The 21,977-nt window shown below is 37.0% G+C and overlaps 2 protein-coding genes across 4 annotated transcripts; one reads left to right on the top strand and one right to left on the bottom strand.

The window, feature by feature from the left end:
• The first annotated feature begins 2,657 nt into the window (after positions 1-2,657).
• LOC127453364 (cell division cycle-associated protein 3-like) lies at positions 2,658-8,008 on the top strand. Of its 2 annotated transcripts, none has more exons than XM_051719695.1 (7): positions 2,658-2,804; positions 3,050-3,195; positions 3,685-3,787; positions 5,583-6,172; positions 7,024-7,360; positions 7,532-7,611; positions 7,766-8,008. In XM_051719695.1, the coding sequence occupies exons 2-7, from the start codon at positions 3,058-3,060 to the stop codon at positions 7,856-7,858; spliced, it is 1,341 nt and encodes a 446-aa protein (XP_051575655.1). In that variant the 5' UTR covers positions 2,658-2,804; positions 3,050-3,057; the 3' UTR covers positions 7,859-8,008. The 2 variants fall into 2 exon arrangements, with proteins under 2 accessions (XP_051575655.1, XP_051575654.1); XM_051719694.1 differs by having other exon boundaries at positions 7,009-7,360.
• A 2,154-nt stretch (positions 8,009-10,162) lies between these two features.
• Positions 10,163-20,212, bottom strand: LOC127453365 (guanine nucleotide-binding protein G(I)/G(S)/G(T) subunit beta-3-like). Of its 2 annotated transcripts, none has more exons than XM_051719697.1 (9): positions 20,003-20,212; positions 17,825-17,951; positions 17,379-17,524; positions 16,918-16,981; positions 14,622-14,784; positions 14,373-14,439; positions 14,064-14,265; positions 13,280-13,496; positions 10,163-10,954 (listed from the first exon to the last, which is right to left on the bottom strand). In XM_051719697.1, exons 2-9 carry the CDS (start codon positions 17,879-17,881, stop codon positions 10,848-10,850), a joined length of 1,023 nt encoding a protein of 340 aa, XP_051575657.1. In that variant the 5' UTR covers positions 17,882-17,951; positions 20,003-20,212; the 3' UTR covers positions 10,163-10,847. The 2 variants fall into 2 exon arrangements, with proteins under 2 accessions (XP_051575657.1, XP_051575656.1); XM_051719696.1 differs by lacking the exon at positions 20,003-20,212 and adding an exon at positions 18,795-18,941.
• Positions 20,213-21,977: the final 1,765 nt, after the last annotated feature.

Genomic DNA, 21,977 nt, shown 5'->3' with positions numbered 1-21,977 from the left:
GATTTATATGAATCTGATTTTTTATTTTGACAAACCGATTTTGCTTGGCTCTCACATCTATGGTTTCATATGCCAAATATAAGAATATAAAATATCAAGGTAACCACCACTTCCCATGAGAGAATATGTATTTTTTGTAATTAACTATTTCAGATTTCTCTGAGAATGCTGTGGAAAAGAAATACATTATTGCGTAGAGATGGAATGTGATGAAATTCAGTTTTAGATAGAAAGAAGAAATTTTTAAGTGCCTATAGTTACAGAATCACCCATTTATCTGAAAAAAGTATTTGTAAAAGTGAAATTAAACAGTTGTTCATTTCCACTGGGGAGGAAGCTTACATTTGAAGCCAGGCAGCAGTAATGTAAATCATTTTTTTTTTTTTTTTTTGAAGTCCTGAAGGCAATATTGGTAAGTACAGTGAATTGATGGTAAGCACATAGCCACCCTTGGGACTGAAAATATTTCAAGGTTATTTTATTCCATTTAAAGCAGAACTTGAATTGATTGAATAATATATGGAGACAGATGCATTATTATAATTTTAAGACAGCAAGGTTGAAAAACAACATATTTAATTCACAGTTGACAGTGTATTTCTCATTTTTCTGTAAGATAAGAAATATAAAAACTTCATTTTAACTTCAAATTATTTCTTACTATATTCCCAGAAACAGATAAATATTTTAGTCCTTTTTCTATCGTAAATCTACATATTCACTTTCGCTTTAGTTAAAAAAAAAAAAAAAAAAGGACTTAAATATCTGTTTCACACCCACATCTGTCATATCACCTCTGAAGACATTTATTAAACCACTGGAGTCTAATGGATTACTTTTATACTGCCTTTATGTGCTTTTTGGACCTTCTGAGTTTTAGTCACCATTCACTTGCATTGTATGGACCTTCAGAGCTGAAATATTCTTCAAAAAAAAATCTCATTTGTGTTCTGCAGAAGAAATCATTCACATCTGGGATGGCATGAGGGTGAGTAAATGATGAGAGAGGTTTTTTTGTTTTTTTTTTTGGGTGAACTATCCCTTTGTTCTAATTGTTCATTTAAAATAGTGTTCTTTTTAATAAACATGTAATTTACATGACTTTTAATCTCTTGATATTAAGTTTGCTACACAAACACACATCTTGATAATTTAAGTTTAAACACTAAATTAAACGTTCTAAATGATTAAAAACTAATTGCAGAATTAATTAATGATAATGAAGTTAAATAAAAGAAGTGACAAATGATGTTACATATCGTATATTATAGCTGTATGAATATACTGTATAGTAAATAGGTTTATCAGTTGTATAGGACAGAAGAGAGTAAAAACACGTTCATACACTGATCATAGATCAGTGGTTCATACACTGGAAGTTATGTTATATCGCCCCCATTATAATATTAATCGACAAAGATTTAAACAACTTATTTAAATGCATGTGATAGTTTTGTCTTGTCTAAAGTTAACCATTTAAAATTCGCACTGAATTTCGAATTAAGTGGCTGTTTGTTTTTCTGCAACTTATACTTAAGGCTGGGAATCGATTCCAAAGCTGGAGTCGATTCCTTCCGGGGAAATGGTTAATATTTTCGGACTGTGTTTATTTCTACTGAACTACTACACATTTTAGAAGCCTACCAGCACTAATACAATTTACAAAATGATTATAAAATGACTGCATCTTAACGATCATCAATCTGACTCTGAGTAAAATCCGCTCCGTTTGTTCATCTGTATGAAGTAGTCCCACAAATCCTTCAACACACCTGCTTTCCAGACCTGGATAGTCTGCAGGTATTTTACTTTGGATTAAACTAATAATCAAGTAACATGCCAAATTTGTGACAGTAAATTGGCATACAGTAATAACTACCCCGATGTCACAACACAAATCTGCAATAAGAAGATGGCAGAGTTGAGTTTACTTCCCAGTTCACATCAATAAATCTGTATGTTAAAGTTTAAATGATCAATGTGCTGCACTTATAAAAGCGAGAATCTAACGCTTCGTTCTCGACATTTTTACAGTGTTTAAAACCTTTTATTATATATATATATATATTGTATAAACCAGTACAACAATGGATTTTTTAATAAAACTGAAATGTATTGTTTGGACATTTTATTCAGTGTACAAAAGGTAGTGGACAGTTACTGTACATTATAATATAAACCTCTTTCTAAAAAAAGAACTCATGAGTGGAAAATGTCAGTGGTGCTTTTAAGATTATTTTCGGTAGTTCATGGAAATACAGGCGCATTTACTCAAACTTCCCTCAAATTTATCTCACGCTTTGGTATGTGCATACAGGCCCTCGTTTAATTTTAGAATGGACCTATTAATTGTAAATGTCATTCATGCTATTATAAACAGTGCAAAGAACGCTTTGTGGTGAGCTGTTTATTATGAGATTTAACTTTGCCTTATTGTTTTTTCCGGAATCGAAAAAGAATCGATTAAATGGGTCTGGAATCGACTATTGGAATCGATTCCCAAATTTCTGGAATCGAACAGCCCTAAGTATGAGTAATTATGGTAACAAGGCTTCGCATTTCCCCACGCTAAACCACGCCCCCTGGTATGACGCGTTGCCGACTGTTTCTATTGGTTGGTTTAAAAATTGCTCAAAACAAAGAACGGCCCATTTAAAAACTCTCGCTCGAGTCACACTGAGTTTGGAGAGAAGATACTTTGTTGCTACGCAGTCAGAAATATTTGATCTGATCTGGTGTGAAAGAGACAGAAGAAAAAAAGAAGTTAGATTGTATTGTGTTTTTTGGACACGTTGAGCTTTAAGGTGAGTTTGATTTGGTGCACCGATGACTTAAACAATTGATAACGCTACTTCGCGAGATCTACTGATTTTTAATTGAATTATAGTACTAAATGTTTAACAAGTGTCTCGTAAATTACTGACATTTATTTTCAATATCTTAACCTTTTGAGTTAATAACTTATTATTCTACCTTCCCCTGAAGACGCGAAGTACTTAACACGCAGTTTTTCATTAACTTATTTATTTATTATTTCTTCTCAAAAAAGACTTAAAAATGGGTGCCAGTGAAAGCAAGATGACCATGGCATCAACACCAAAGCCAGATCCGAGCCAGCGACTGAAAGCACTGCGTGTATCAATGCTCGCGGACCCTCGCTCACCGTCCTGTGGTGTCGACCGCACACCTATACAGGTAAAACTGCACTTTAACAAGACCTTAAATCTGAATGGTCTCTCTCCAAAATATGAACTAATCTTTCATTTAGTCTTTCTTTGTGACAAACTAGATTCTGAAGTGAAATATAAATCGGCTCTCACATGAGCAGTGTTTTTTAAAGGTGCACCCAGTACATTTTACTTCATAAAAAAGATTTACTCTTAAAGAAATGAATCATTTTGAAACGTATGTATAAAATCACGAGTACTCACATGAGATTTAGTAGTTACTGTTTAAATTTTACATAGAGAGGGTCCCCTCATTGGGGCTGCCATGTTAGGATCACATGATCAGCTTAATACTACTCCCTTAATCTCAGTAACCACCCTTTTATTGGAAACATTCACTCATCATAACTGAGTCGATTGATACCTGAAAACTCATGATGACATAAAGTTACTGAGTTAGATTAGATCTTTAAAGCACCTTTAATTTGAACTAATTAAACTCCCTATTTTCTTGTAGGTGGGTGTGGCTTACTCACCTCTTCCTGTAGTGGAGTCAGTTGGGCCAGTATTTGTTGACCCCCGCTCACCCACTCCTGGCGTTGCCCGAACCCCAATAAAGGGTAAGATAAGAATACTTAATCATGTTGAGTCATACAGAAGATGTGTTTGTGTTTTTCATTCATATGCAATTAAAAGGCTCACAAACTGAATGGGGGCCTCTCACAGTGTGTGCTTTTTTGCAGTTTAGTGAATTCGTACAAATCAGTCACACTGTAAAAGTGCACTCAGTAATTTTTGTAAGTGTGGCTTATACTGACACCTAGTGGCCTGGATGCATCATTCAAACAGTGCTTTTCGGTTACCAATGCCATTGTAGAAATTCACAGAGTAAACCGGGATTAATTTAATCCATGAGTGAAAATGTCCAATAACAGGGCAGTTACTGAGATTTAAGGGAGTGGTATTCAGCTGGTGGTCATGTGATGCTAACATGGCTGCCCCCATGAGGCGCCCCTGCCCCATGTAGAATAAAACAGCTTTTATAAGGTTACTGATATGACTGAACTCTACATCTCACATAAGTGGTCATGATTTTATACCCATGTTTCAAAATTACTATTCATTTATATAGAAGTAAAACTTTTTAATTGAGGAAATAAATTGCTGAATGCACCTTTAAAGCTAATGCGTGTAACTTTTCGACATTAAAATACTCATTTTGTCTCTTATCACAGCTCAATATGGAAAGACCCCTATAAATTAAGCCATTTATAGGTTGATTTCTGCAAAAAAGCGTTAACACTGAGGCATTATCAAAATGTTGCTCAGTTTGCTTTAGCAAACATACTTACCCAACACAGCAACTTGGGCTCAACCAGTAGACCTTATTCACCGTAGCACATTGGATAAGTCGATTATCATGGAAGTAAATGTGTTTACATTCAATGCTAAATTGGGGTAATGGGCAAAAACTGGGTATGCCAACCAGCTCTTGCTTAAACCATTTATGACCATAACCCAATAAAGAAAAGCCATATAAGGTGTTCACGTGACAGTGTATGATTGTGCATGTAAACGCACTCATTATTTTGAGAAGTGTATAGCTGCAGACAGAGCTCCGAAAGGAGTGGGAGCTCCAAACTGCCAGCAAAGATATAGGAAGCCCCTTACCTAACCCTTTCCCTAACAGCCTGTGGATGTGTTACCCTCTTTTGGAGTAACCCCGCACCCTTCTGGAGATTCCTTCCCCATTTGGAGATCTCTGGCCTGCAGCTATACCCAATTGATTGTTTGCAATTCCGTTTGGTGACACTAGTGGCTAAGGCTGCACAATTAATTACATAATTGAGATTCCAATTACACCTGCCACAATTAACTAATTGTAAAAGGTGTAAATTTTAGCAGCATATGTAGGTCTACTTATGTTGCTTCAAATGTTTTTATTTTATGTTCTTTTTAACATGTTTTGCAGTGGTTGAGCATTGTTACCAATCACATCCGTTGCTTGCTTTTTTTTGTATTTTTTTATTTGGAATAACAGTTTGCTTTTCATGCTTGCTTGGAGGGTCAATGTGAAATTAACTGTTTAGGCACTGTCTTCATTTACTGACAAAACAACTGTAAAACAACTATAATACAACTATAAGTAATACAGAACAAGTTGTTGACTTGTTTTGGATGTGGAGCCTTTAAAAAAAAAATGGCATGCAGTTGATTCATTCAAAAATAAGCATTGAAATTTCCAATTACAATGTCAAGGGAAGTATTATGCTTTGTGTCATAATCGTGCAGCCTTACTAGTGGCACAGAAATTACAGACTTAAGCTTTATTTTGTATTAACCACCATGACATAAGCATAAATAACACACATGACATTCCATGACTTCAAGAGTCCGTCCTTATTTGCATTACAGTGAGTGTCACTTCTCTTGCTCGGCGGCTGAGCACCTTCTTTCTCAACGACATTAAGAATGGCGACTCATCTGCAGCTCCCCTTCCCCCTGTCTCTTTCACCAAACACATCAGCCTGCCCAGTGTGGAGAAGCAACAAGACAGAGAGCATCTGCTTCCTCTAGTGAAGGAACAGGACTCGGGCATCCTCAACGGACATACAAATGCTTTGTCTATCTCTGAGGTTCTCTCTCCTTCAGAGGGCTACGGCTCCATATGCAGCAGTCCGTTTGTGCTGATTGGTGACACTCAGGTGGAGGTGGATGCTGAGCCCTCGCTAGAAGAGGCGGAGGAGGCTCTGTTTCTTGGTGGTTCTCCTATGAAGAAGGAGCTCAGTTTGAGTCCGCTTGTATGTCAAGAAGGCATCTACTCATCCTCTCTGGAGGAGCGTCCTCTGACTCCCCTTCCTCCTGCTGAGACTCAACCGAATGAGGATCACTCCTATGCCCTTGTCTCTATTGTCCCACAATCCACGGATTCCTCCACACCTGCTGTTGAAGCTGCCATGACCTCTGAGGTGGATGATGTCTCATCCCAGACATCTGACAAGCAGGTGTGTTTCAAGTCGTTTATTTTATTTTTTAGATTTTTGATATACTTTCACTGTTCCAAAACATAGTGAGCTGTCTATACAAGTAAAATAATATATTGATCTATCGTGTATCCCGATACTTTAGTATCGTGTATTACATTACTTTAGATACCGCTATCGATTTATTTATTGATTTATTTGTGTAGTAAAATGCAACATTTCAATAATGAAGAAGCATATCTAAATAAGCACAAACTCTGAGATATGTGTTTCTCAGTGCAGTCAGAGCAACTTAGAGTCAGCCCTTATAAATTGTTTAATAATTAAAAATTGACAGTTTTACCCAAGAATGTATGTATTTAATGCTAATTAGATTATCGTGCCGTTAGCTTGGCAACATGCTAATGTTAAACTCCCTCTGAATAAATTGTGAGTCACGTTTTTCATGCAGAGCCCTATTTGTGTGATGCAGAGTTGCTGCCTATGTAGAACATTCCACATCCTTTTCTTATGAGGTTCCATTTCGGTTAGGATACCGCCTTAGGAGCCATTCACAACTAACTTGGTTTTGCTTCAGTCTGAGCTGTTTTTTTATTTCAGTGTAAATATGCGCAAGATGGTTGTCTGTGAATGTTGCACCATTAAATTAGCTTCAAACTAATTATTTAATGACGTGCCCCAAGGCACCTGTTCCATGTTTTGTTTTTATGCAAGAATGTATTTGGTTTGACTGGCCATATAGAAGGCAGCTGCCCATGTTGGCAGTAGACATCTCACTAAGTTTTAGAACTAAAATGTGTTGCAAATATTTTTTTTTATTATTATTTATTTTTTTTTCCCTGTTTCTTATCTTTAAGTCTCACCCCCATCAGGTCACTGTTGCAGTTCCAGAGCAGATCCATGAGCAGTTAGAGGTGACCAAACCTCCAACACCTCAAGCAGCTGTTGCCTCCAGCAAATCCAGCCCAGTGACCAACACCCAAGTTGAAAATGTACAGCCCATCATCTGCTGTCCAAAGTTTGACACCCGTAGCCCCAGTCAGGCTGTTTTTAAGCCCCAGTGGTTGGGCGTGGGGTTTGGAACCTCTGGTGTCAGAGCAAGAGGGGAACAAGGGCGTGGAAAAACAACAGTGTCTTCACCACTCTCCAAAAAAACTGCCACCAACGAGAATAACAATATTGTTGTGCACTCCAAACAGAGGCAGAGAGGTGAGTGACTGCGTGCACCAAGCATCATTAATAATTCTGCTGGTCTCTGGTTTTGAAGGTAGATATTTTAGCTAATAATTATGGAAATTATAGACTGAGCTTTGTTTTTCAATAAAGAAAAAATAATATCTACTCAAAGTTGTATAAGGTATTTGCTTTTTAATGTTACAGAAAAAGTTCTGATTGGCGAGGGCAGATCCCCTCTGCAAATTCTGAAGGAGGCCAATTCGCCCCGGGAACGTAACTCACAGGTAATTGCACTTGATGGAACTTCAGGTTATAGCTGTCCTTAGTTACTATTCTTAGTTGAACCTAAGTGCTCTTTTCACTGATGACTTCCATTTCATGTTATCGCTTTCATCTACTATACCTTAAGCCCAAATGTATCATGTTGTCTCCATTCAGATGAAGTTCAAAGTGTCCACCCCAGAAAAACAGAGATTCAACCAGATGGACAGAAGGGCTCTGATTCTCTCACTGAACAAGGAGAATGAGTGAGACAAACTGGAGGCATGGACAGACGGAGCATTTTACCCAACACTATGTAGATAATACATTTTCATGTCGACTTCATGCCTTAAATTGATTTTCTAATTTTCTTTGTGTGTTTTTTTTTTTTTGTAAATAAACTGTGTGTTTTAATGTAAATAAAATTGAAGTTGATATTTTAATTGTCACCATTTTCTTTTTTTTTTTTTTTTTTTACCCTAAAAAGGTTTTCGTATCCTGGGGAATGCAAATATTCGAGGGGCTGGGTAGGGAGCACTGAGCAAGTAGGTCAAATGTCTGTCAAAAATGATTGAAAAGGGGGTCCCTGCAAATACTGAGATCATGTGCCATTGTATAAAAACTGGCATCAACTCAGTCATGATCTAAATGTGATATTGGAGCATGTCATGAGCATGTCGCTGACCTCAAGGTAAAAGTTGATATCTTTTACATGTTAACTATATTTTGAGGGACATTCTCTGCTTAAAATATTGTTGCTAAGAATTGTTTGTTGAAAATTTTTGAAAATACAAGCAATATTTTTAAGAAAAATATTGAATTGTATTATTTGGGCTTTAATGTGTTCGCTGTTTTTAGGGTTAAGCTGATGTGAGGACATTGTGAATGGGACTAATTTTACTGGGGACTACTAGCTTTTGCTTGAACCAGATTTAAAGTAATTCTGCCTTGAAGTGGACCTGGGAAGCTCGTACCTCTGTGTTGGGCATTTGTTACAATGACATGTCACGCTTTCAAATGGGAAACAAAATATTGAAGAAGCCAAACTTCCTGACATATGATTTATAAAGGCATGGTATCTAAGAAATTAATTAATTTGCTTAAACCACGAAAGGTGAGTCATTAGTTGACTGTCATACATAAATTAATATTGTTGAAGTATGTGGGGCCTGGGTAGCTCAGCGAGTATTGACGCTGACTACCACCCCTGGAGTCACGAGTTAGAATCCAGGGTGTGCTGAGTGACTCCAGCCAGGTCTCCTAAGCAGCCAAATTGGCCCGGTTGCTAGGGAGGGTAAAGTCACATGGGGTAACCTCCTCGTGGTCGCAATTAGTGATTCTTGCTCTCAGTGGGGTGCGGAGAGTAGCATGAGCCTCCACGTGATAAGATGCGTGGATTGACTGTCTCAGATGTGGAGGCAACTGAGACTTGTCCTCCACCACCCAGATTGAGGTGAGTAACCACACCACCATGAGGCCCTACTAAGTAGTGGGAATTGGGCATTCCAAATTGGGAGAAAAGGGGATAAAAAAATAAAGTATGAAGTTGAAATATATTTGCAAAATCATTAGTTTCCATCATCTTTCCTGTTGACACACCCCTTCCAACATCCCATCTCGGCAACTCGTGTATCATCTAGAATTCTGAATTTCCCACTTGTAAGTACGACATCGCTTAACTGATCATGTGCTCAGAATTTGTAATTACAATATTTCTGGCTGCACTTAAAGGGCACATAATAGTTTAAATTATAATTTTATAATTCTCTCTTCAGTTACTCCCTATTATGCGGTCTCCAACTCATATGAGTTTCTTCTGGGGGACAAAAAGAAAGATATTTTGATGGAGATATGATGTGAATATATCCATTCAATGCAAGTCAGTGGGGTCACTTCCACTTCCAAGCTCTGCAAAAATGACATAAAGGCAGCATAAAGGTAATCCATACGACTCGAGTGGTTTAATCCAGGTCTTCCGAAGAAATAGACCAAATGTAACTTATTTTTCACTATAAATTTGTATAATATACACTACACTATAAAAGTGTAATTGAGCACCTAGGACACTGAATATGACAAGATTTATAGTGAAAGGAGTTATATTTTGGTTAAATTGTAATTTTTGGGTGAACGGTTTCTTTAAATCTTTGCTTTGTGAATAGTTGGTCAATGTTCAATGATAAAAATGCCTATACAAATGTTGTGAATGAAGCCATGTTTACAAATGTATTTTAGATATATTAACACGCTGTACCCAGTATCAGTAATAAGTTCATATTATTATATTAATATTACAATACATTACTAATCTGCTAAATCTGTTTAGGGTGTCCAGAGCAATATCATTGCTTTGCCTAGACTATTTTGTATCAGATTCCAGGTATCAGATACTTGATGTTCACTTTGGTCAAGTTTTGAAATATTAACATGTACAGTGACAAGACAATTGCAATTGTTTATCCAATTCCCCTACAATGTGTCCTTTAGTTGGTGCTCATTCAACAAATATCTATCCGTTCAGTAATCCAAATTATTAAAATAGTTAAGAATGAATAAAGCCAAGATTGTCATAGTCTTTTATTGGCCTGAATATGCAGAAAAGAACAATCAGATGATACTATCAGTGCACTATATATATATATAAAAAAAAGTTTTTTTTAAACTAACGCTAAATTCAACAAAATAAACTTCAATCAGACAATCTCACAAGAAAACTATTTGATCTATGTATAGTCCATAAACGACATTGTATAAAAGTGAAAATGTCATTCTGTGTAGACTGAAGTCATTGTATAATCAAATCTTGCACAACTATTTTGGCAGCCTCTTTCATATAGGTTTGATAGCATGGGATGCACTATGTATATGATATCAAAAAGCTTCATTCAACTAGTGTTGAATGTCTTATTATATGCACTAACACACTCATGTGCTAATTACTCTATCCAAAAATTACCTCAGAAATCACCAAATAGGTAATTGCTTTGTAAATGCCCACTTTTGCCATTAACAATCCCTGAAAGACTTTTTTCTATTATTGCATGATTTTTTTGACAAGATTATTCTACAAGTCATCCCATCTCCGAATGAGTTTTTCCTATTCACAATCCTTCTTGTTGTGACTTGTGCACAACAAACATATTCCTGTCCCTCCCTACTAATACAAGTATTTCCCATAGTCCTGTTTCAATTGTATCGATTACATTGTACCCTGTCTTTGACATATTCTCCTAATATTGCCTCTCTCCGAGACAGCGCCTTAGTTCCAGATCTTCAGAAAGCTATCCCATGACCCTGTGCAGCAGGCCATGCCGTCAGTCGTCACTCCAATACAACTCACTCTGTTGTCATGACCAGACAACACTCCTGAAAAAAACAAACATAAATATTTAAAGTCATTTGAAGTGAAAATGAAGTGCAATTTAAGCTGTTAGCATAAAAAATTAATAGTTGTGAAATGTTTTAGAATTCAAGATAACAATGCATTAAGATTTTAGATTTCTCTTAATAATTGTCCTCAGTAACACATGCAAATTTTCTCATTCAGCTTATGTAAGTTTTTGTCTAGGTAACTACAATGATCAATTAACACAATACATTAAAACATTAATTTTGCTGTAATGCATCCTAGAAGCTTGCATATGTGCAACATTTGTTCAATATGAAACCATTCAGACAACTCTGTTTGGGTTAAGAAAACAATTGGGGTAATATTGTTTTTCTAACATGTTTAGTTAAAATAATATTCCTTATTCTGTTGACAGCATTTGTGGCATAATGTAGAAAAAAGTAATTTAGACACTTCCCTCCTTTAAAAAAAACAAAACAAAATCAAGGTTACAATAAGGCACTTACAATGGAAGTGAATGGGGCCAATTTTTGGAGGGATTAAAGGCAAAAATGTTAAGCTTAGAATAAAAGCCATTACAGTAGTTCTTCTGATAAAACTTGTGCATTATTTGAGCTGTAAAGTTGTTTAAATCGTCATTGTTATGGTAGTTTTAGGGTTTTAAGGTTTACGGCGTTGTGTCACCGTGGCAACAAATGTATAAAACTGGATTTAACTTTACACAGAAAAGGTTAGTAAGTGATTTTATCACACTAAAATCATGTTAACGTGCATATTGTTTACATCTTTTGGCTATACTTTTGAAACATTGAGTATTTTTTTTCTTCCCTTTTTGACCCAATTTGGAATGCCCAATTCCCAATGTGCTTTTAAGTCCTTGTGATCGCGTAGTGATTCGCCTCAATCCAGGTGGCGGATCCCAGCTGCCTCCGCGCCTGAGACCGTCAACCCGCGCATCTTATCACGTGGCTTGTTGAGCGCGTTGCCACGGAGACATAGCGCATGTGGAGGCTTCGCGCTATCCACCGTGGCATCCACACTCAACTCACCACGCGCCCCACCGAGAACGAGCCACATTATAGCGACCACGAGGAGGTTACCCCATGTAACTCTACCCTCCCTAGCAACCGGGCCAATTTGGTTGCTTAGGAGACCTGGCTGGAGTCACTCAGCATGCCCTGGGATTTGAACTAGTGAACTCCAGGGGTTGTAGCCAGCATCTTTTTACCATTGAGCTACCCAAGCCCCAGAAACAGTGAGTATTTTAACGTTTACAGATTGGCCCCATTCACTTCCATTTCAAGTGTCTCACTGTAACCCAGATTTTTTTAAATGTTTGATTTTTTTTATTTTATCCCCCTTTTCTCCCCAATTTTGGAATGCCCACTTCCCACTACTTACTAGGTCCTCATGGTGGCACGGTTACTCACCTCAATCTGGGTGGCGGAGGACAAGTCTCAGTTGCCTCCACTTCTGACACAGTCAATCCACACATCTTATCACGTGGCTTGCTGTGCATGACGCCGCAGAGACTCACAGCATTTGGAGGCTCATGCTACTCTCCACAATCCACACACATCTTACCACGCACCCCAATGAGAGCGAGAACCCCTAATCGTGACCACGAGGAGGTTACCCCATGTGACTCTACCCTCCCTAGCAACCGGGCCAATTTGGTTGCTTAGGAGACCTGGCTGGAGTCACTCAGCACACCCTGGATTTGAACTTGTGACTCCAGGGCTGGTAGTCAGCGTCAATACTTGCTGAGCTACCCAGGCCCCCCAGATTTTTACTTTTTTTAAAGGATGGACAAGTATTTTTTGTGGTAATCAACATTATGCAACACATGCTGTCGATTGAGCTTAACTTGTACTGAACCCAAAATATTCCTTTAGAGTTATTCACATTTCTTATTCCACATCTATACTAATACATTTTTGGTTGAGAACCCAATTTTCCATATTCTAACATCATCATTGTATGCGGTACTAGAAGGCGTTTTCCAAAGTCACCGTTTACTGAGGAGGAAAACGTTCCATTATGGAAGAGAGGTGTAAGTAAACATAGCAAAATCAATGCGTTTTCAACCGAAAGCATATTAGTGCGGAAGGACCTTAATATCTGTGACTACAGTGCCCCTTATGACTGGATACAGGTACAGTAATTGCTTTTTTATTTTTTTATTTTTTATATACAGTCAACTAAAGTTTCATAGACAAGATTTTTTTTTTTTTTTTTTTTTGCATCTCATTTTTCTAATGAATTCATACACCAAATAAATGTCAAAGAGCTCAGATGCTGTTATCAGTATCTGTTGTTCACATCTATTTCCTGCTACTTACCGACTCTCTCTGCCTTAAGCGAGTCCCAGATATTGCAGTTAAAGTCGTCATAGCCAGCGAGAATAAGTCGTCCAGAGAGGGAGGGAGCAATGGAAGTTACTCCGCACATGATGGCAGAGTCCTGGTATGTGATGAGCTCCTGGTCTGCACGCAGGTCATACAGCTTGCAGGAAGCATCATCTGAACCTGTGATCACTGCATTGCCATTTGGGAAAAACTGAAGAGGCCAGAGACAAAGAGGGAGAGAAAGGTTGAGTACATGGATGATAATAAAATGGAGATAAATATTTAGTGTATTTCTTTGAGACTGTAGATTTTTTTTATTTTGGGGAGAAATGTGAGTAGTGCTAGCACCAAGAAGCTAGGGTGTTGTCGGTGGTTGTCAGGGCATTGCTATGTGATTGCTAAGGAGTTTGGAGTGGTTTTTAGCGTGTTGCTATGCGGTCACTAGGGTGTTCTGAGTGATTGTTAGGTGGCTTTCTGACCCAAGTAAAAAAAAAAAAAAAAACACTCCTAAATTTTATCATCTATATAGCACACCCCTCCTTAACAAGTCGCACTGGAGGAAACATATATGTCCATACCAAAAATGGTAAGGGATCAGTTACGTACCAAAGTTTAATACTTATGTTTTTTTACTAACCTTATAGTATGTGAAATAGGAATGATAGTGCAAGGCAAATGAGGCTTGCCTTATGTTTTATTATGTTTTGAATAAATATTTCCCTGGTTGTTTTGTGGTTGTAATCTCTAATTGATCTTTATAACTCGAAATCATTCTTACCCCAATGGCATTGATGTCACTCTCATGGCCTCCAAAGGTCTGTCTGCACTGGCCGTCACGGATGTCCCACAGTTTGGCTGTGAAGTCACAAGCTCCTGAGATGAAAGTGTTAAAGTCTGGGGCCACACCCAGGGACATACAGTCTCCTAGATGGCCAGCAAAGATGGTCTTCTGTGATCCTGTCTCAATATCCCACAGAACACTGCAAAAAGGTCAGAGGTCATGTCAGTAGTGTAGTGTTAATGTGAATGCATTATTTACAGCATAATTTACTTCCTCTTTTTAATTTATAGATTTTTGACTGTGTACCAGGTGCAATCTCCAGAACTGGTGATGATTTCACTGTCACTCAAGAAGCGGCAGCAAGACAGGTAACCTATATTGTAAAACAAAAGGAAAAACACACACTTAAGTCCCAGGTAGCTACAGGCTCACAGTTCACTCCCCTTCTCAGACAGAGTAGAAGTCTATATTTATTATTATGGGGCTCAGAAAGTTTTAAATACCAGATAAAGCCTCTGCTATTTTTAACTATTAAGATTCATGAATTATTCTTACCTGTGTGTGCTGCGAGCTCCCGCATGACCTTAACATTACCATCTTTGCCCTTAAGGTTATAGATGGAGCACATGTTATCAAGACCTCCACACGCCACCATGTTTCCTGAAGGGGCGTACGCACATGTCATCACCCATGAGGACTTCAGTGGGATTGCATGCACCTAGACCACCATCAGGAACAATGATTAATTAACTTTCAAGAGATTAAGTCCTCTGGCATCTGGTAATAAATATGCTGTCAAATAAGCTTTCTCAATTATAGAAATACATTGATATAGAGATTATAGAAGTGCAAAACTACCAATTTTCATAATCGACTAGTTGGTCGGTTGTTTGAAAGACTAGTCAATGTTACAGGGATAGTTCACCCAAAAAAAAAAATTATCTTATTTACTCATCTTCTTGCCATCCCAGATGTCTATGAATTTCTTTGTTCAACAGAACACAAACGAAGATTTTTATCTAAGCTCTGCAGGTCCATACAATGCAAGTGAATGGTGATCAGACCTTTGTAGCTCCAAACATCACATAAAGGAAACATAAAAGTAATCCATAAGACACCAGTGTTTAAATCCATATCTCCAGAAGCAATATAATAGGTGTGGGTGAGAAACAGATCAAAATTTAAGTCATTTTTAACTCTAAATCTCCACTTTCACTTTCAGATGTGAAAGTGAAACTAAACAGGCACCACACGTGACTTTCAGATGTAAAAGTGAAAGTGGAGATTTTAGAGTTAAAAAAAAGGACTTTTTTAACTGTTTCTCACCCACACCTGTTATATTGCTTCAGCAGATATGGATTTAAACACTGGAGTCATATGGATTACTTTTATGTTTCCTTTATGTGATTTTTGGAGCTACAAAGTTCTGATCACCATTCAAAGATTGTATGGACCTACAGAACTGAGATATTCTTCTAAAAATCTTTGTTTGTGTTCTGCAGAAGAAAGTCATACACATCTGGGATGGCATGAGGGCGAGTTAATGATGAGAGCATTTTCATTTTTGGTGAACTATCCCTTTAAGTATAATAATGTATAATATAGTCTTGGTTATATTCACATGACCTCGATCAGATGCGTTTCAGAGGGATATTCAGATGCTAAGCGCAGCACTCCAATATGGCAACTAACAATTAAATAAATAGGCTAAATAACTATAACATTTTATTGTACAAAACTATCAAAGTAAGAAAAGTAAGAAATAAGAAAGTCTCCTGCAATACAGAGTGACACATAACCGCTTATGCGCATCCTGAACGCAGAAAGATAAGCTTCAATGTAACCACAGTGCTTCAGAGCGATCCTTGCTGCGCATTCAAAAGCTCAGAACTGCAAGATAATGATGCGGGTACACATCTAGCAGTTTAACTTTTCTAACTGCAACTATTTATTTAAGCAGTGTGAGACAGAATCAGCCAAAGATTTTAATCTCTCCAAAGCACCTCACAAATACGGGAGCATTATTCACAGCAGAGGATTTAACGCCTGCCTGACAGTGATCATCTTGTAATGTATTGTTGATGGAGTGCTTTGATGGCTGTAACAGCAGTGGTGCATTAATGGAATAAACTTTAAACCTCACCACTAAAAATATTAATGTTAGAATTCAACCCCACTAACAGACTAGTCAGTTGTTGGATGACTTGTCGATTAGTCAACCACTGTGGCACATCCCTAATAGAGATGTATAGTGATTTATGAGGGATGTATAGAAAGTATGTGAAATGTATGAATTTAGATACTGCACTATTGGGTGGAGCTTGTTTTTTCAGAATGTGGGTGCAAGTGAGAAAGTAGGGGTTTGGTGCAAGCTCCAGGAATTGGATAAAGGCTATATCGAAGAGAAAATACAAAATATTTCCTAAATAATATCACTACATATTCCAAAGCTATAGTTCCGCTACAGAACCAGAGATTACTGGTTGTTTCTGGAAGAAGTCAAGACAAGACATCACAGTTTACAGAGTCTTTCACTTACAAAATGTAGCAACAGAATTTGCGTTGCTTCAGAGTAAACAGAAACTGTTTCAGCCCTACTTTCAGACTTCACATCATTTAAATATGCCTCCTCCCTCTTGCAGACAAATCTGACCACTGGCAGGTACTAATTTTCTTAATAGTCATGGCCAGAAATGATTTGCATTTAAATGTACATGAGAGCAAGTTAAAGTGCTCTACTGATTTTTGGTAAGCAACACCCACCAAAGCAACAATTGTTTTAGAATTTTTAATCAATGGTTGTTAATGAATTATGGCTTTTTAAAGGTAAAGGCAGGAGATATTGTAATACCTTATTGGTGCTGTAGCTGTCCCATACAATTAACTTGCCATCTTGGGATGCACTGACACACAGTCTGAGAGAAAGACAATGAGAGACAAAAAGACAGCAATAGAGGTCGATATTACAAAATAAACATGTTCTGAAGCCACAGGGAAAAGAAACAAATGGTATGAAAAGACTTCAGTAGTTGATTCAGTGCTTCTCTCAAGTGTAGCTGCTGTACCACAAACTCAAGAGACAAATGATCTGATCCCTTTCCAAGCCTTTCAGATTTCTTTTAATAAGCAAACTAAGATGTTGGTGTAGTAATCCAGTTGAGATTCGACTCTCAAAAAAAGCCCAATCAGAGGTAGAAACATAAGGGGGACCAAGGAGGTCTTTTTACATCTGAGGCATCTGTGTAATGTATGAATATGTGCTTGCTTGTATACCAATGTATATAGTATGTGTGCAAAAAAGATACTGTTTACTTTGAGTCTGTCCCCCAGTGCACGGCATAGATTTTGGACAGGTGGCCTCTCAATGTCTTCCTGATCTTTAGCTGGACACGGCCCACAACAGCTGTCCCTGCCACATGATCCTGCAGTGTAAGGTCCTGCACTGCTTTACGAGCTGCCTATAGAGCAGAGACATCAGACGGCGACATAGCACATATTAGAGTTGATCCCAAAACATATTCTATAGGCTCCACTGTGGGATATATTTGAGAATTAATCTGTGAATTGTTTTATTAATATTTATAAAGTTTTTATAATACTTTTAACTAATATTTTAGTTAAAAGTATGTTAAATGTTTGTTACTAAAAGTTAATATTTAAAAAAAAAAAAGTTTATTTAGAATAAAAAATTTACTACGCGTAAAATATACGGTTTGATTTTCTTGTTATTCTTCAAGATCTTTGATAATGACACTAACAGTGATCTCATCCTTCAGGCTCTCTGCCTCCTTTCTCAGTTGCTCCATTTCACCCATGACAATGGTTGTCAGGCACAGTCGAGTACAAATACAGACAGGAATTGAGATCAGTAGAGCCAAGAGAAAGCTGGGGAGAAGAAAGTATTATTAATTATTTCTGTCTTTTTCATTTTTATTGTCACAGTAATCACAGCTGTTGTTTTGATTATGACTGTGCAATTTATCCTACTGCCTGTGGCCACAGGTCATTGTTTTTGCTTTTGTTGAAATATATCTTCGGTTGTCCCTTCAACAGGTATTTGCAATTCAAACTCTCCTCAACCTATTTTGCAAATCCTCACAAAGCATGCAAAATTTCACTTGTGCAACCTTACACCCACAAACAAGGTCGTAGGCAGGCACATTGCCATATTAGAATCTGCTTTTTCTGTATTCATACAAACATTTCCTTTAAAACAGTCAGATATTACTCTACATGAATAACTTAGTTCATAAATACATTATTTATATGGACATAAGTTTGAGTTAAATTAATTTATCACACAAGTATTAAATGTTTGTGGTGGATCAAATCTAACGAGTAGATTTAAATCAGCCTGCTCCCATAAAAAAAAAAAAAATCATTTACAGGATAAAAAAACAGATTATAGTTTAACGAAAGTGAACAGTAGACAGTGATCATTGTTTCAGTTAATAATTCATCTGCGTGTATTTGCTTTAACAAATATTCAAATTATGTCAGAGCTCTCGGAAACAATGGTCAAAAAAATAAGTAGATTTTCTGCAGAAGACACAAGCAGTGGGTGAGATCTGAATCAAAAATCATGGTCTCAGAGATTATTGATGATCTTTTGGCACTAATTAGACCTAAGCAGTCAACCCCAGTTTGCTATTACAATTAGTATTGATACGAAATAACTTTTCTGTTATATACAACATATATTGCAAGTTTCTGAATATCATGTCTTACCTTACAAAGCCTGACCAGATTTATGTATATTATTTCCTTTTGCTTTAATTGATTTTCGAATCTTTGTGTCTCTCCCAGGCTCACATGACCAAATTACTTTTGCCTAAAATTTGTTTGAGAGGAGAAAGCGATGGAACAGAAGGGTATGAATGGGAGAGAGGTGGACCGGTGGGAGAGAGGTGGACCGATGGGAGGGAGCTGTTTCGGAATGGACATCAGTGAATGGTAAAATGTCTCTGTTGTCGAACTCAAGGTGAACTCGATACCTGACATTGCTGATTTGTATTTTTCATCTCTTGTCATTAGTGTTAATTAAACAGAAAGGCAATGTTATCACCAACCAGACTGAAAGCACCAAAATTCCATAACCAGAAAGGGACTAATGAAAGAGTGGGGGAGAGAGATATAGAGATAGTGAGGCAGGAGAGAGTGAGTTTAAATCCACACTGCTGAGATTTTAAAGGAGGCCTTTTGAATCAAATTTGCTCTCATCCGATTATTGACTGCTCTTTGCATCTGGATAAGAGCTAAAGCAGTGATGGTAAGGTGGGGGTAGATAGATAGACAGATAGATGGAGAGAGAGAGAGAGAGAGAGAGAGAGAGGAGAATGGGTGTAAAAGTGTGGCCTAGCCATCATTTGAATCTCTGTGATCATGTTACAGTCATTCGTCATTTCCAGACCTTTATTTTTATTTTTTAATGAATGTTTTAAAACATCTAGTTGATTCTTTGCATTTATAAGACTGATGTTAATAATTAAGTCATTTGAAATGATTGAAAATATTTCATAAAATGTCCTTTTTCCCTTATTCCTCACAATAAAGAGAAATGATCCATAACACTTCTGTTACAATAATACAATGTTAAAAAGCACTAAGAATATCTTACCTCTACAGAGATATTGAAGACATTTCTTCTGTGCTACACTATTGCCTAACATCACAACATATAACAATGAAAAGTCACAGATATCTGTTGTCACTGCAGCACAAAACATGCATTTTCTTTTAGACCTATAAAGGCTACTTAAGGGTTAAATCTGTTTGACTTCGGTGGAATAGTTTTGGTTTTGGCTTAACGTAGGAATTTGAATTAATTAATTAATTGTTATATTCGTAACTTGGCCAAGTTTGAAATTAAAACCTAAAGCAGTGTTCAACAAATCCAATAGATAGATCTGAATGAGTAGAAAATGTCCAACACTTACCTGCTCCTCTTAGATGTTTCTCCACTCTATTTGTATTTTCCCCTCCCAGCTCTCCTTCTCTTCACTTGTCCTTTTTTCAGGACAATGTCTTTCATTCAGGTTTTCTGCTTAACGCACCTCCTGATCACTCTCTCATTCTCTCTCACTCTGTAAACTCTGCGATGCTTTTGGGATGCACAGATGAGGATTGGAGGGGATGAAGTGAGATCAGGGCAGAAGGGATAAAGCCTGGCTGGGATGGAGAGAGCGAGAGGGAGGGAAATCTGTTAGGAGAGAACAGAGAGCAAAAGACAAGAGAACTAAATAGTGGGGAGAATCAGGTCAAGGGGTCATGCGCCAGAAAAGCAGGTGTAGAAAATGAAGGGCCAGGTAAGGGAGAAGAAAGGGTAGATTTCACTAGTTTTGCTTTCAGAGGATAACAGAAACAATACACATCCATTCATCCATCCATCACTTTTTCCTCAATCTGGATGTCAGTAATTTTTTACTAATAAACGACATGAAACATTGGCTAAATGTAAACATTTGTCTTAAAGAAATGTTCCGGGTTCAATACAATTTAAGCTCAATTGACAGCATTTGTGGCATAATGTTGCTTACCACAAAACTTTATTTTGACTCATCCCTCCTTTTCTTTAAAAAAAGCAAAAATCTAGGTTACAGTGAAGCACTTACAATGGAAGTGAATGTGGCCAATGTTTTTGTTATAATACTCACTTTTTCCAAATTTAGCCAAAAGACATTAACAGTATGAGTGTAAACATGATTTTAATGTGATAAAATCATTTACTAAACTTTTTTTGTGTAATGTTATAGCCAATTTTTACCACATTTTACAGCTTCGTTACCATGATGATGTAATATCAACAAACCCTAAAACGACCGTGAAAATGACAATTTAAACAACATTACAGCCCCCCCCCCCCAAAACAAACAAGTTTTAACAGAATATTTAATGAGCTTTTATTAAATTTTAAGCTTCAAATTTGTTTAAACTCCAAAAATTGTCCCCATTGACTTTCATTGTAAGTACCTCACTTTTGACTTTTTTTAAAGAAAAGGAAGGACGAGTCAAAATTAATTTTTGTGGTAATCAATATTATGCCACAAATGCTGTTGATTGAGCTTAACTTGTATTGAACCCGGAACAAGACGTTTTTAGTGATTATTATTAAGGGAATATTTGTCTCCTTTGAGTCATAAAATTTAAAAAACATATTTTATGTTCTCCTATCGAGTCCCATTGGGGGGGACCAAGCACTAACGGATCAGACACTAACAATGGACTGAAAAACATTATATTGATAAAGGTAAGGAAAAGTAGCCAGATCAGAGGTTTAATATGTCCATTAGCAATATTTCCCTAGCCCTTGAATACCGAGGTCCCAGAAAACCTTTTTTTTTTTTTTGTCAAAAGCCACCAAATGGGCACTGCAGTGGCTTGTTAGTCATGAATGAGCAGGCAGGATACCCACAACATTCACAGACGTCATTCTGATGGAGAGATGGAAAAGAAAGAGAGAGGAAGATGAAAACAGTTGGAGATCACTGTAAGTTGGTGTTGTGCAAACCTTGGAAACTGTTTCTAAATTAGTTATATTAATACTTTGAGGTTACTGGAGTTCAGATCTCCAGAGATGGCTTTGAGTAGAAGCTTTATACTTAACTAATAATATAATATAGTATAATATAATATATATATTTCCATTTTTAACCATGTTTGAATCAAACCTGATTGTAAATAATGTATTATGTTGTAACAACAATTCTGTCACCATTACAATGTAACCCTAGTGGCACCACAATGAAATAGGGATCTCTGTGTTCATTGGTTCAAAAGCTAGCAATGCACATCACTCTAGGAAGAGAGAGAATTTTAAACAGAAAAATAGCTTAAAAGCCTGTCAACATTTAAGGCTTTGCTTAAATTAATTTCGATGTCCTGATTTAGATCTGACAAACTATCATAATCATA

The sequence above is a fragment of the Myxocyprinus asiaticus genome, chromosome 15, assembly GCF_019703515.2.
Source record: "Myxocyprinus asiaticus isolate MX2 ecotype Aquarium Trade chromosome 15, UBuf_Myxa_2, whole genome shotgun sequence".
NCBI lineage: Eukaryota > Metazoa > Chordata > Actinopteri > Cypriniformes > Catostomidae > Myxocyprinus > Myxocyprinus asiaticus.
The sequence above is the reverse complement of the archived record's forward strand: the minus strand, read 5'-3'. Positions and strand labels throughout refer to the sequence as shown.

Coding starts and splice junctions, on each gene's coding strand:
- LOC127453364 (XM_051719694.1), top strand. CDS start 3,058: ATGGGTGCCAGTGAAAGCAAGATGACCATGGCATCAACACCAAAGCCA. Junction 6,173..7,008: donor CCCAGACATCTGACAAGCAG/GTGTGTTTCAAG, acceptor CTTATCTTTAAG/TCTCACCCCCATCAGGTCAC. Junction 7,612..7,765: donor CCCGGGAACGTAACTCACAG/GTAATTGCACTT, acceptor GTCTCCATTCAG/ATGAAGTTCAAAGTGTCCAC.
- LOC127453365 (XM_051719697.1), bottom strand. CDS start 17,881: ATGGGTGAAATGGAGCAACTGAGAAAGGAGGCAGAGAGCCTGAAGGAT. Junction 14,440..14,621: donor GGAGCTCGCAGCACACACAG/GTAAGAATAATT, acceptor TTTACAATATAG/GTTACCTGTCTTGCTGCCGC. Junction 10,955..13,279: donor GCTTAAGGCAGAGAGAGTCG/GTAAGTAGCAGG, acceptor TGTTTTTTTCAG/GAGTGTTGTCTGGTCATGAC.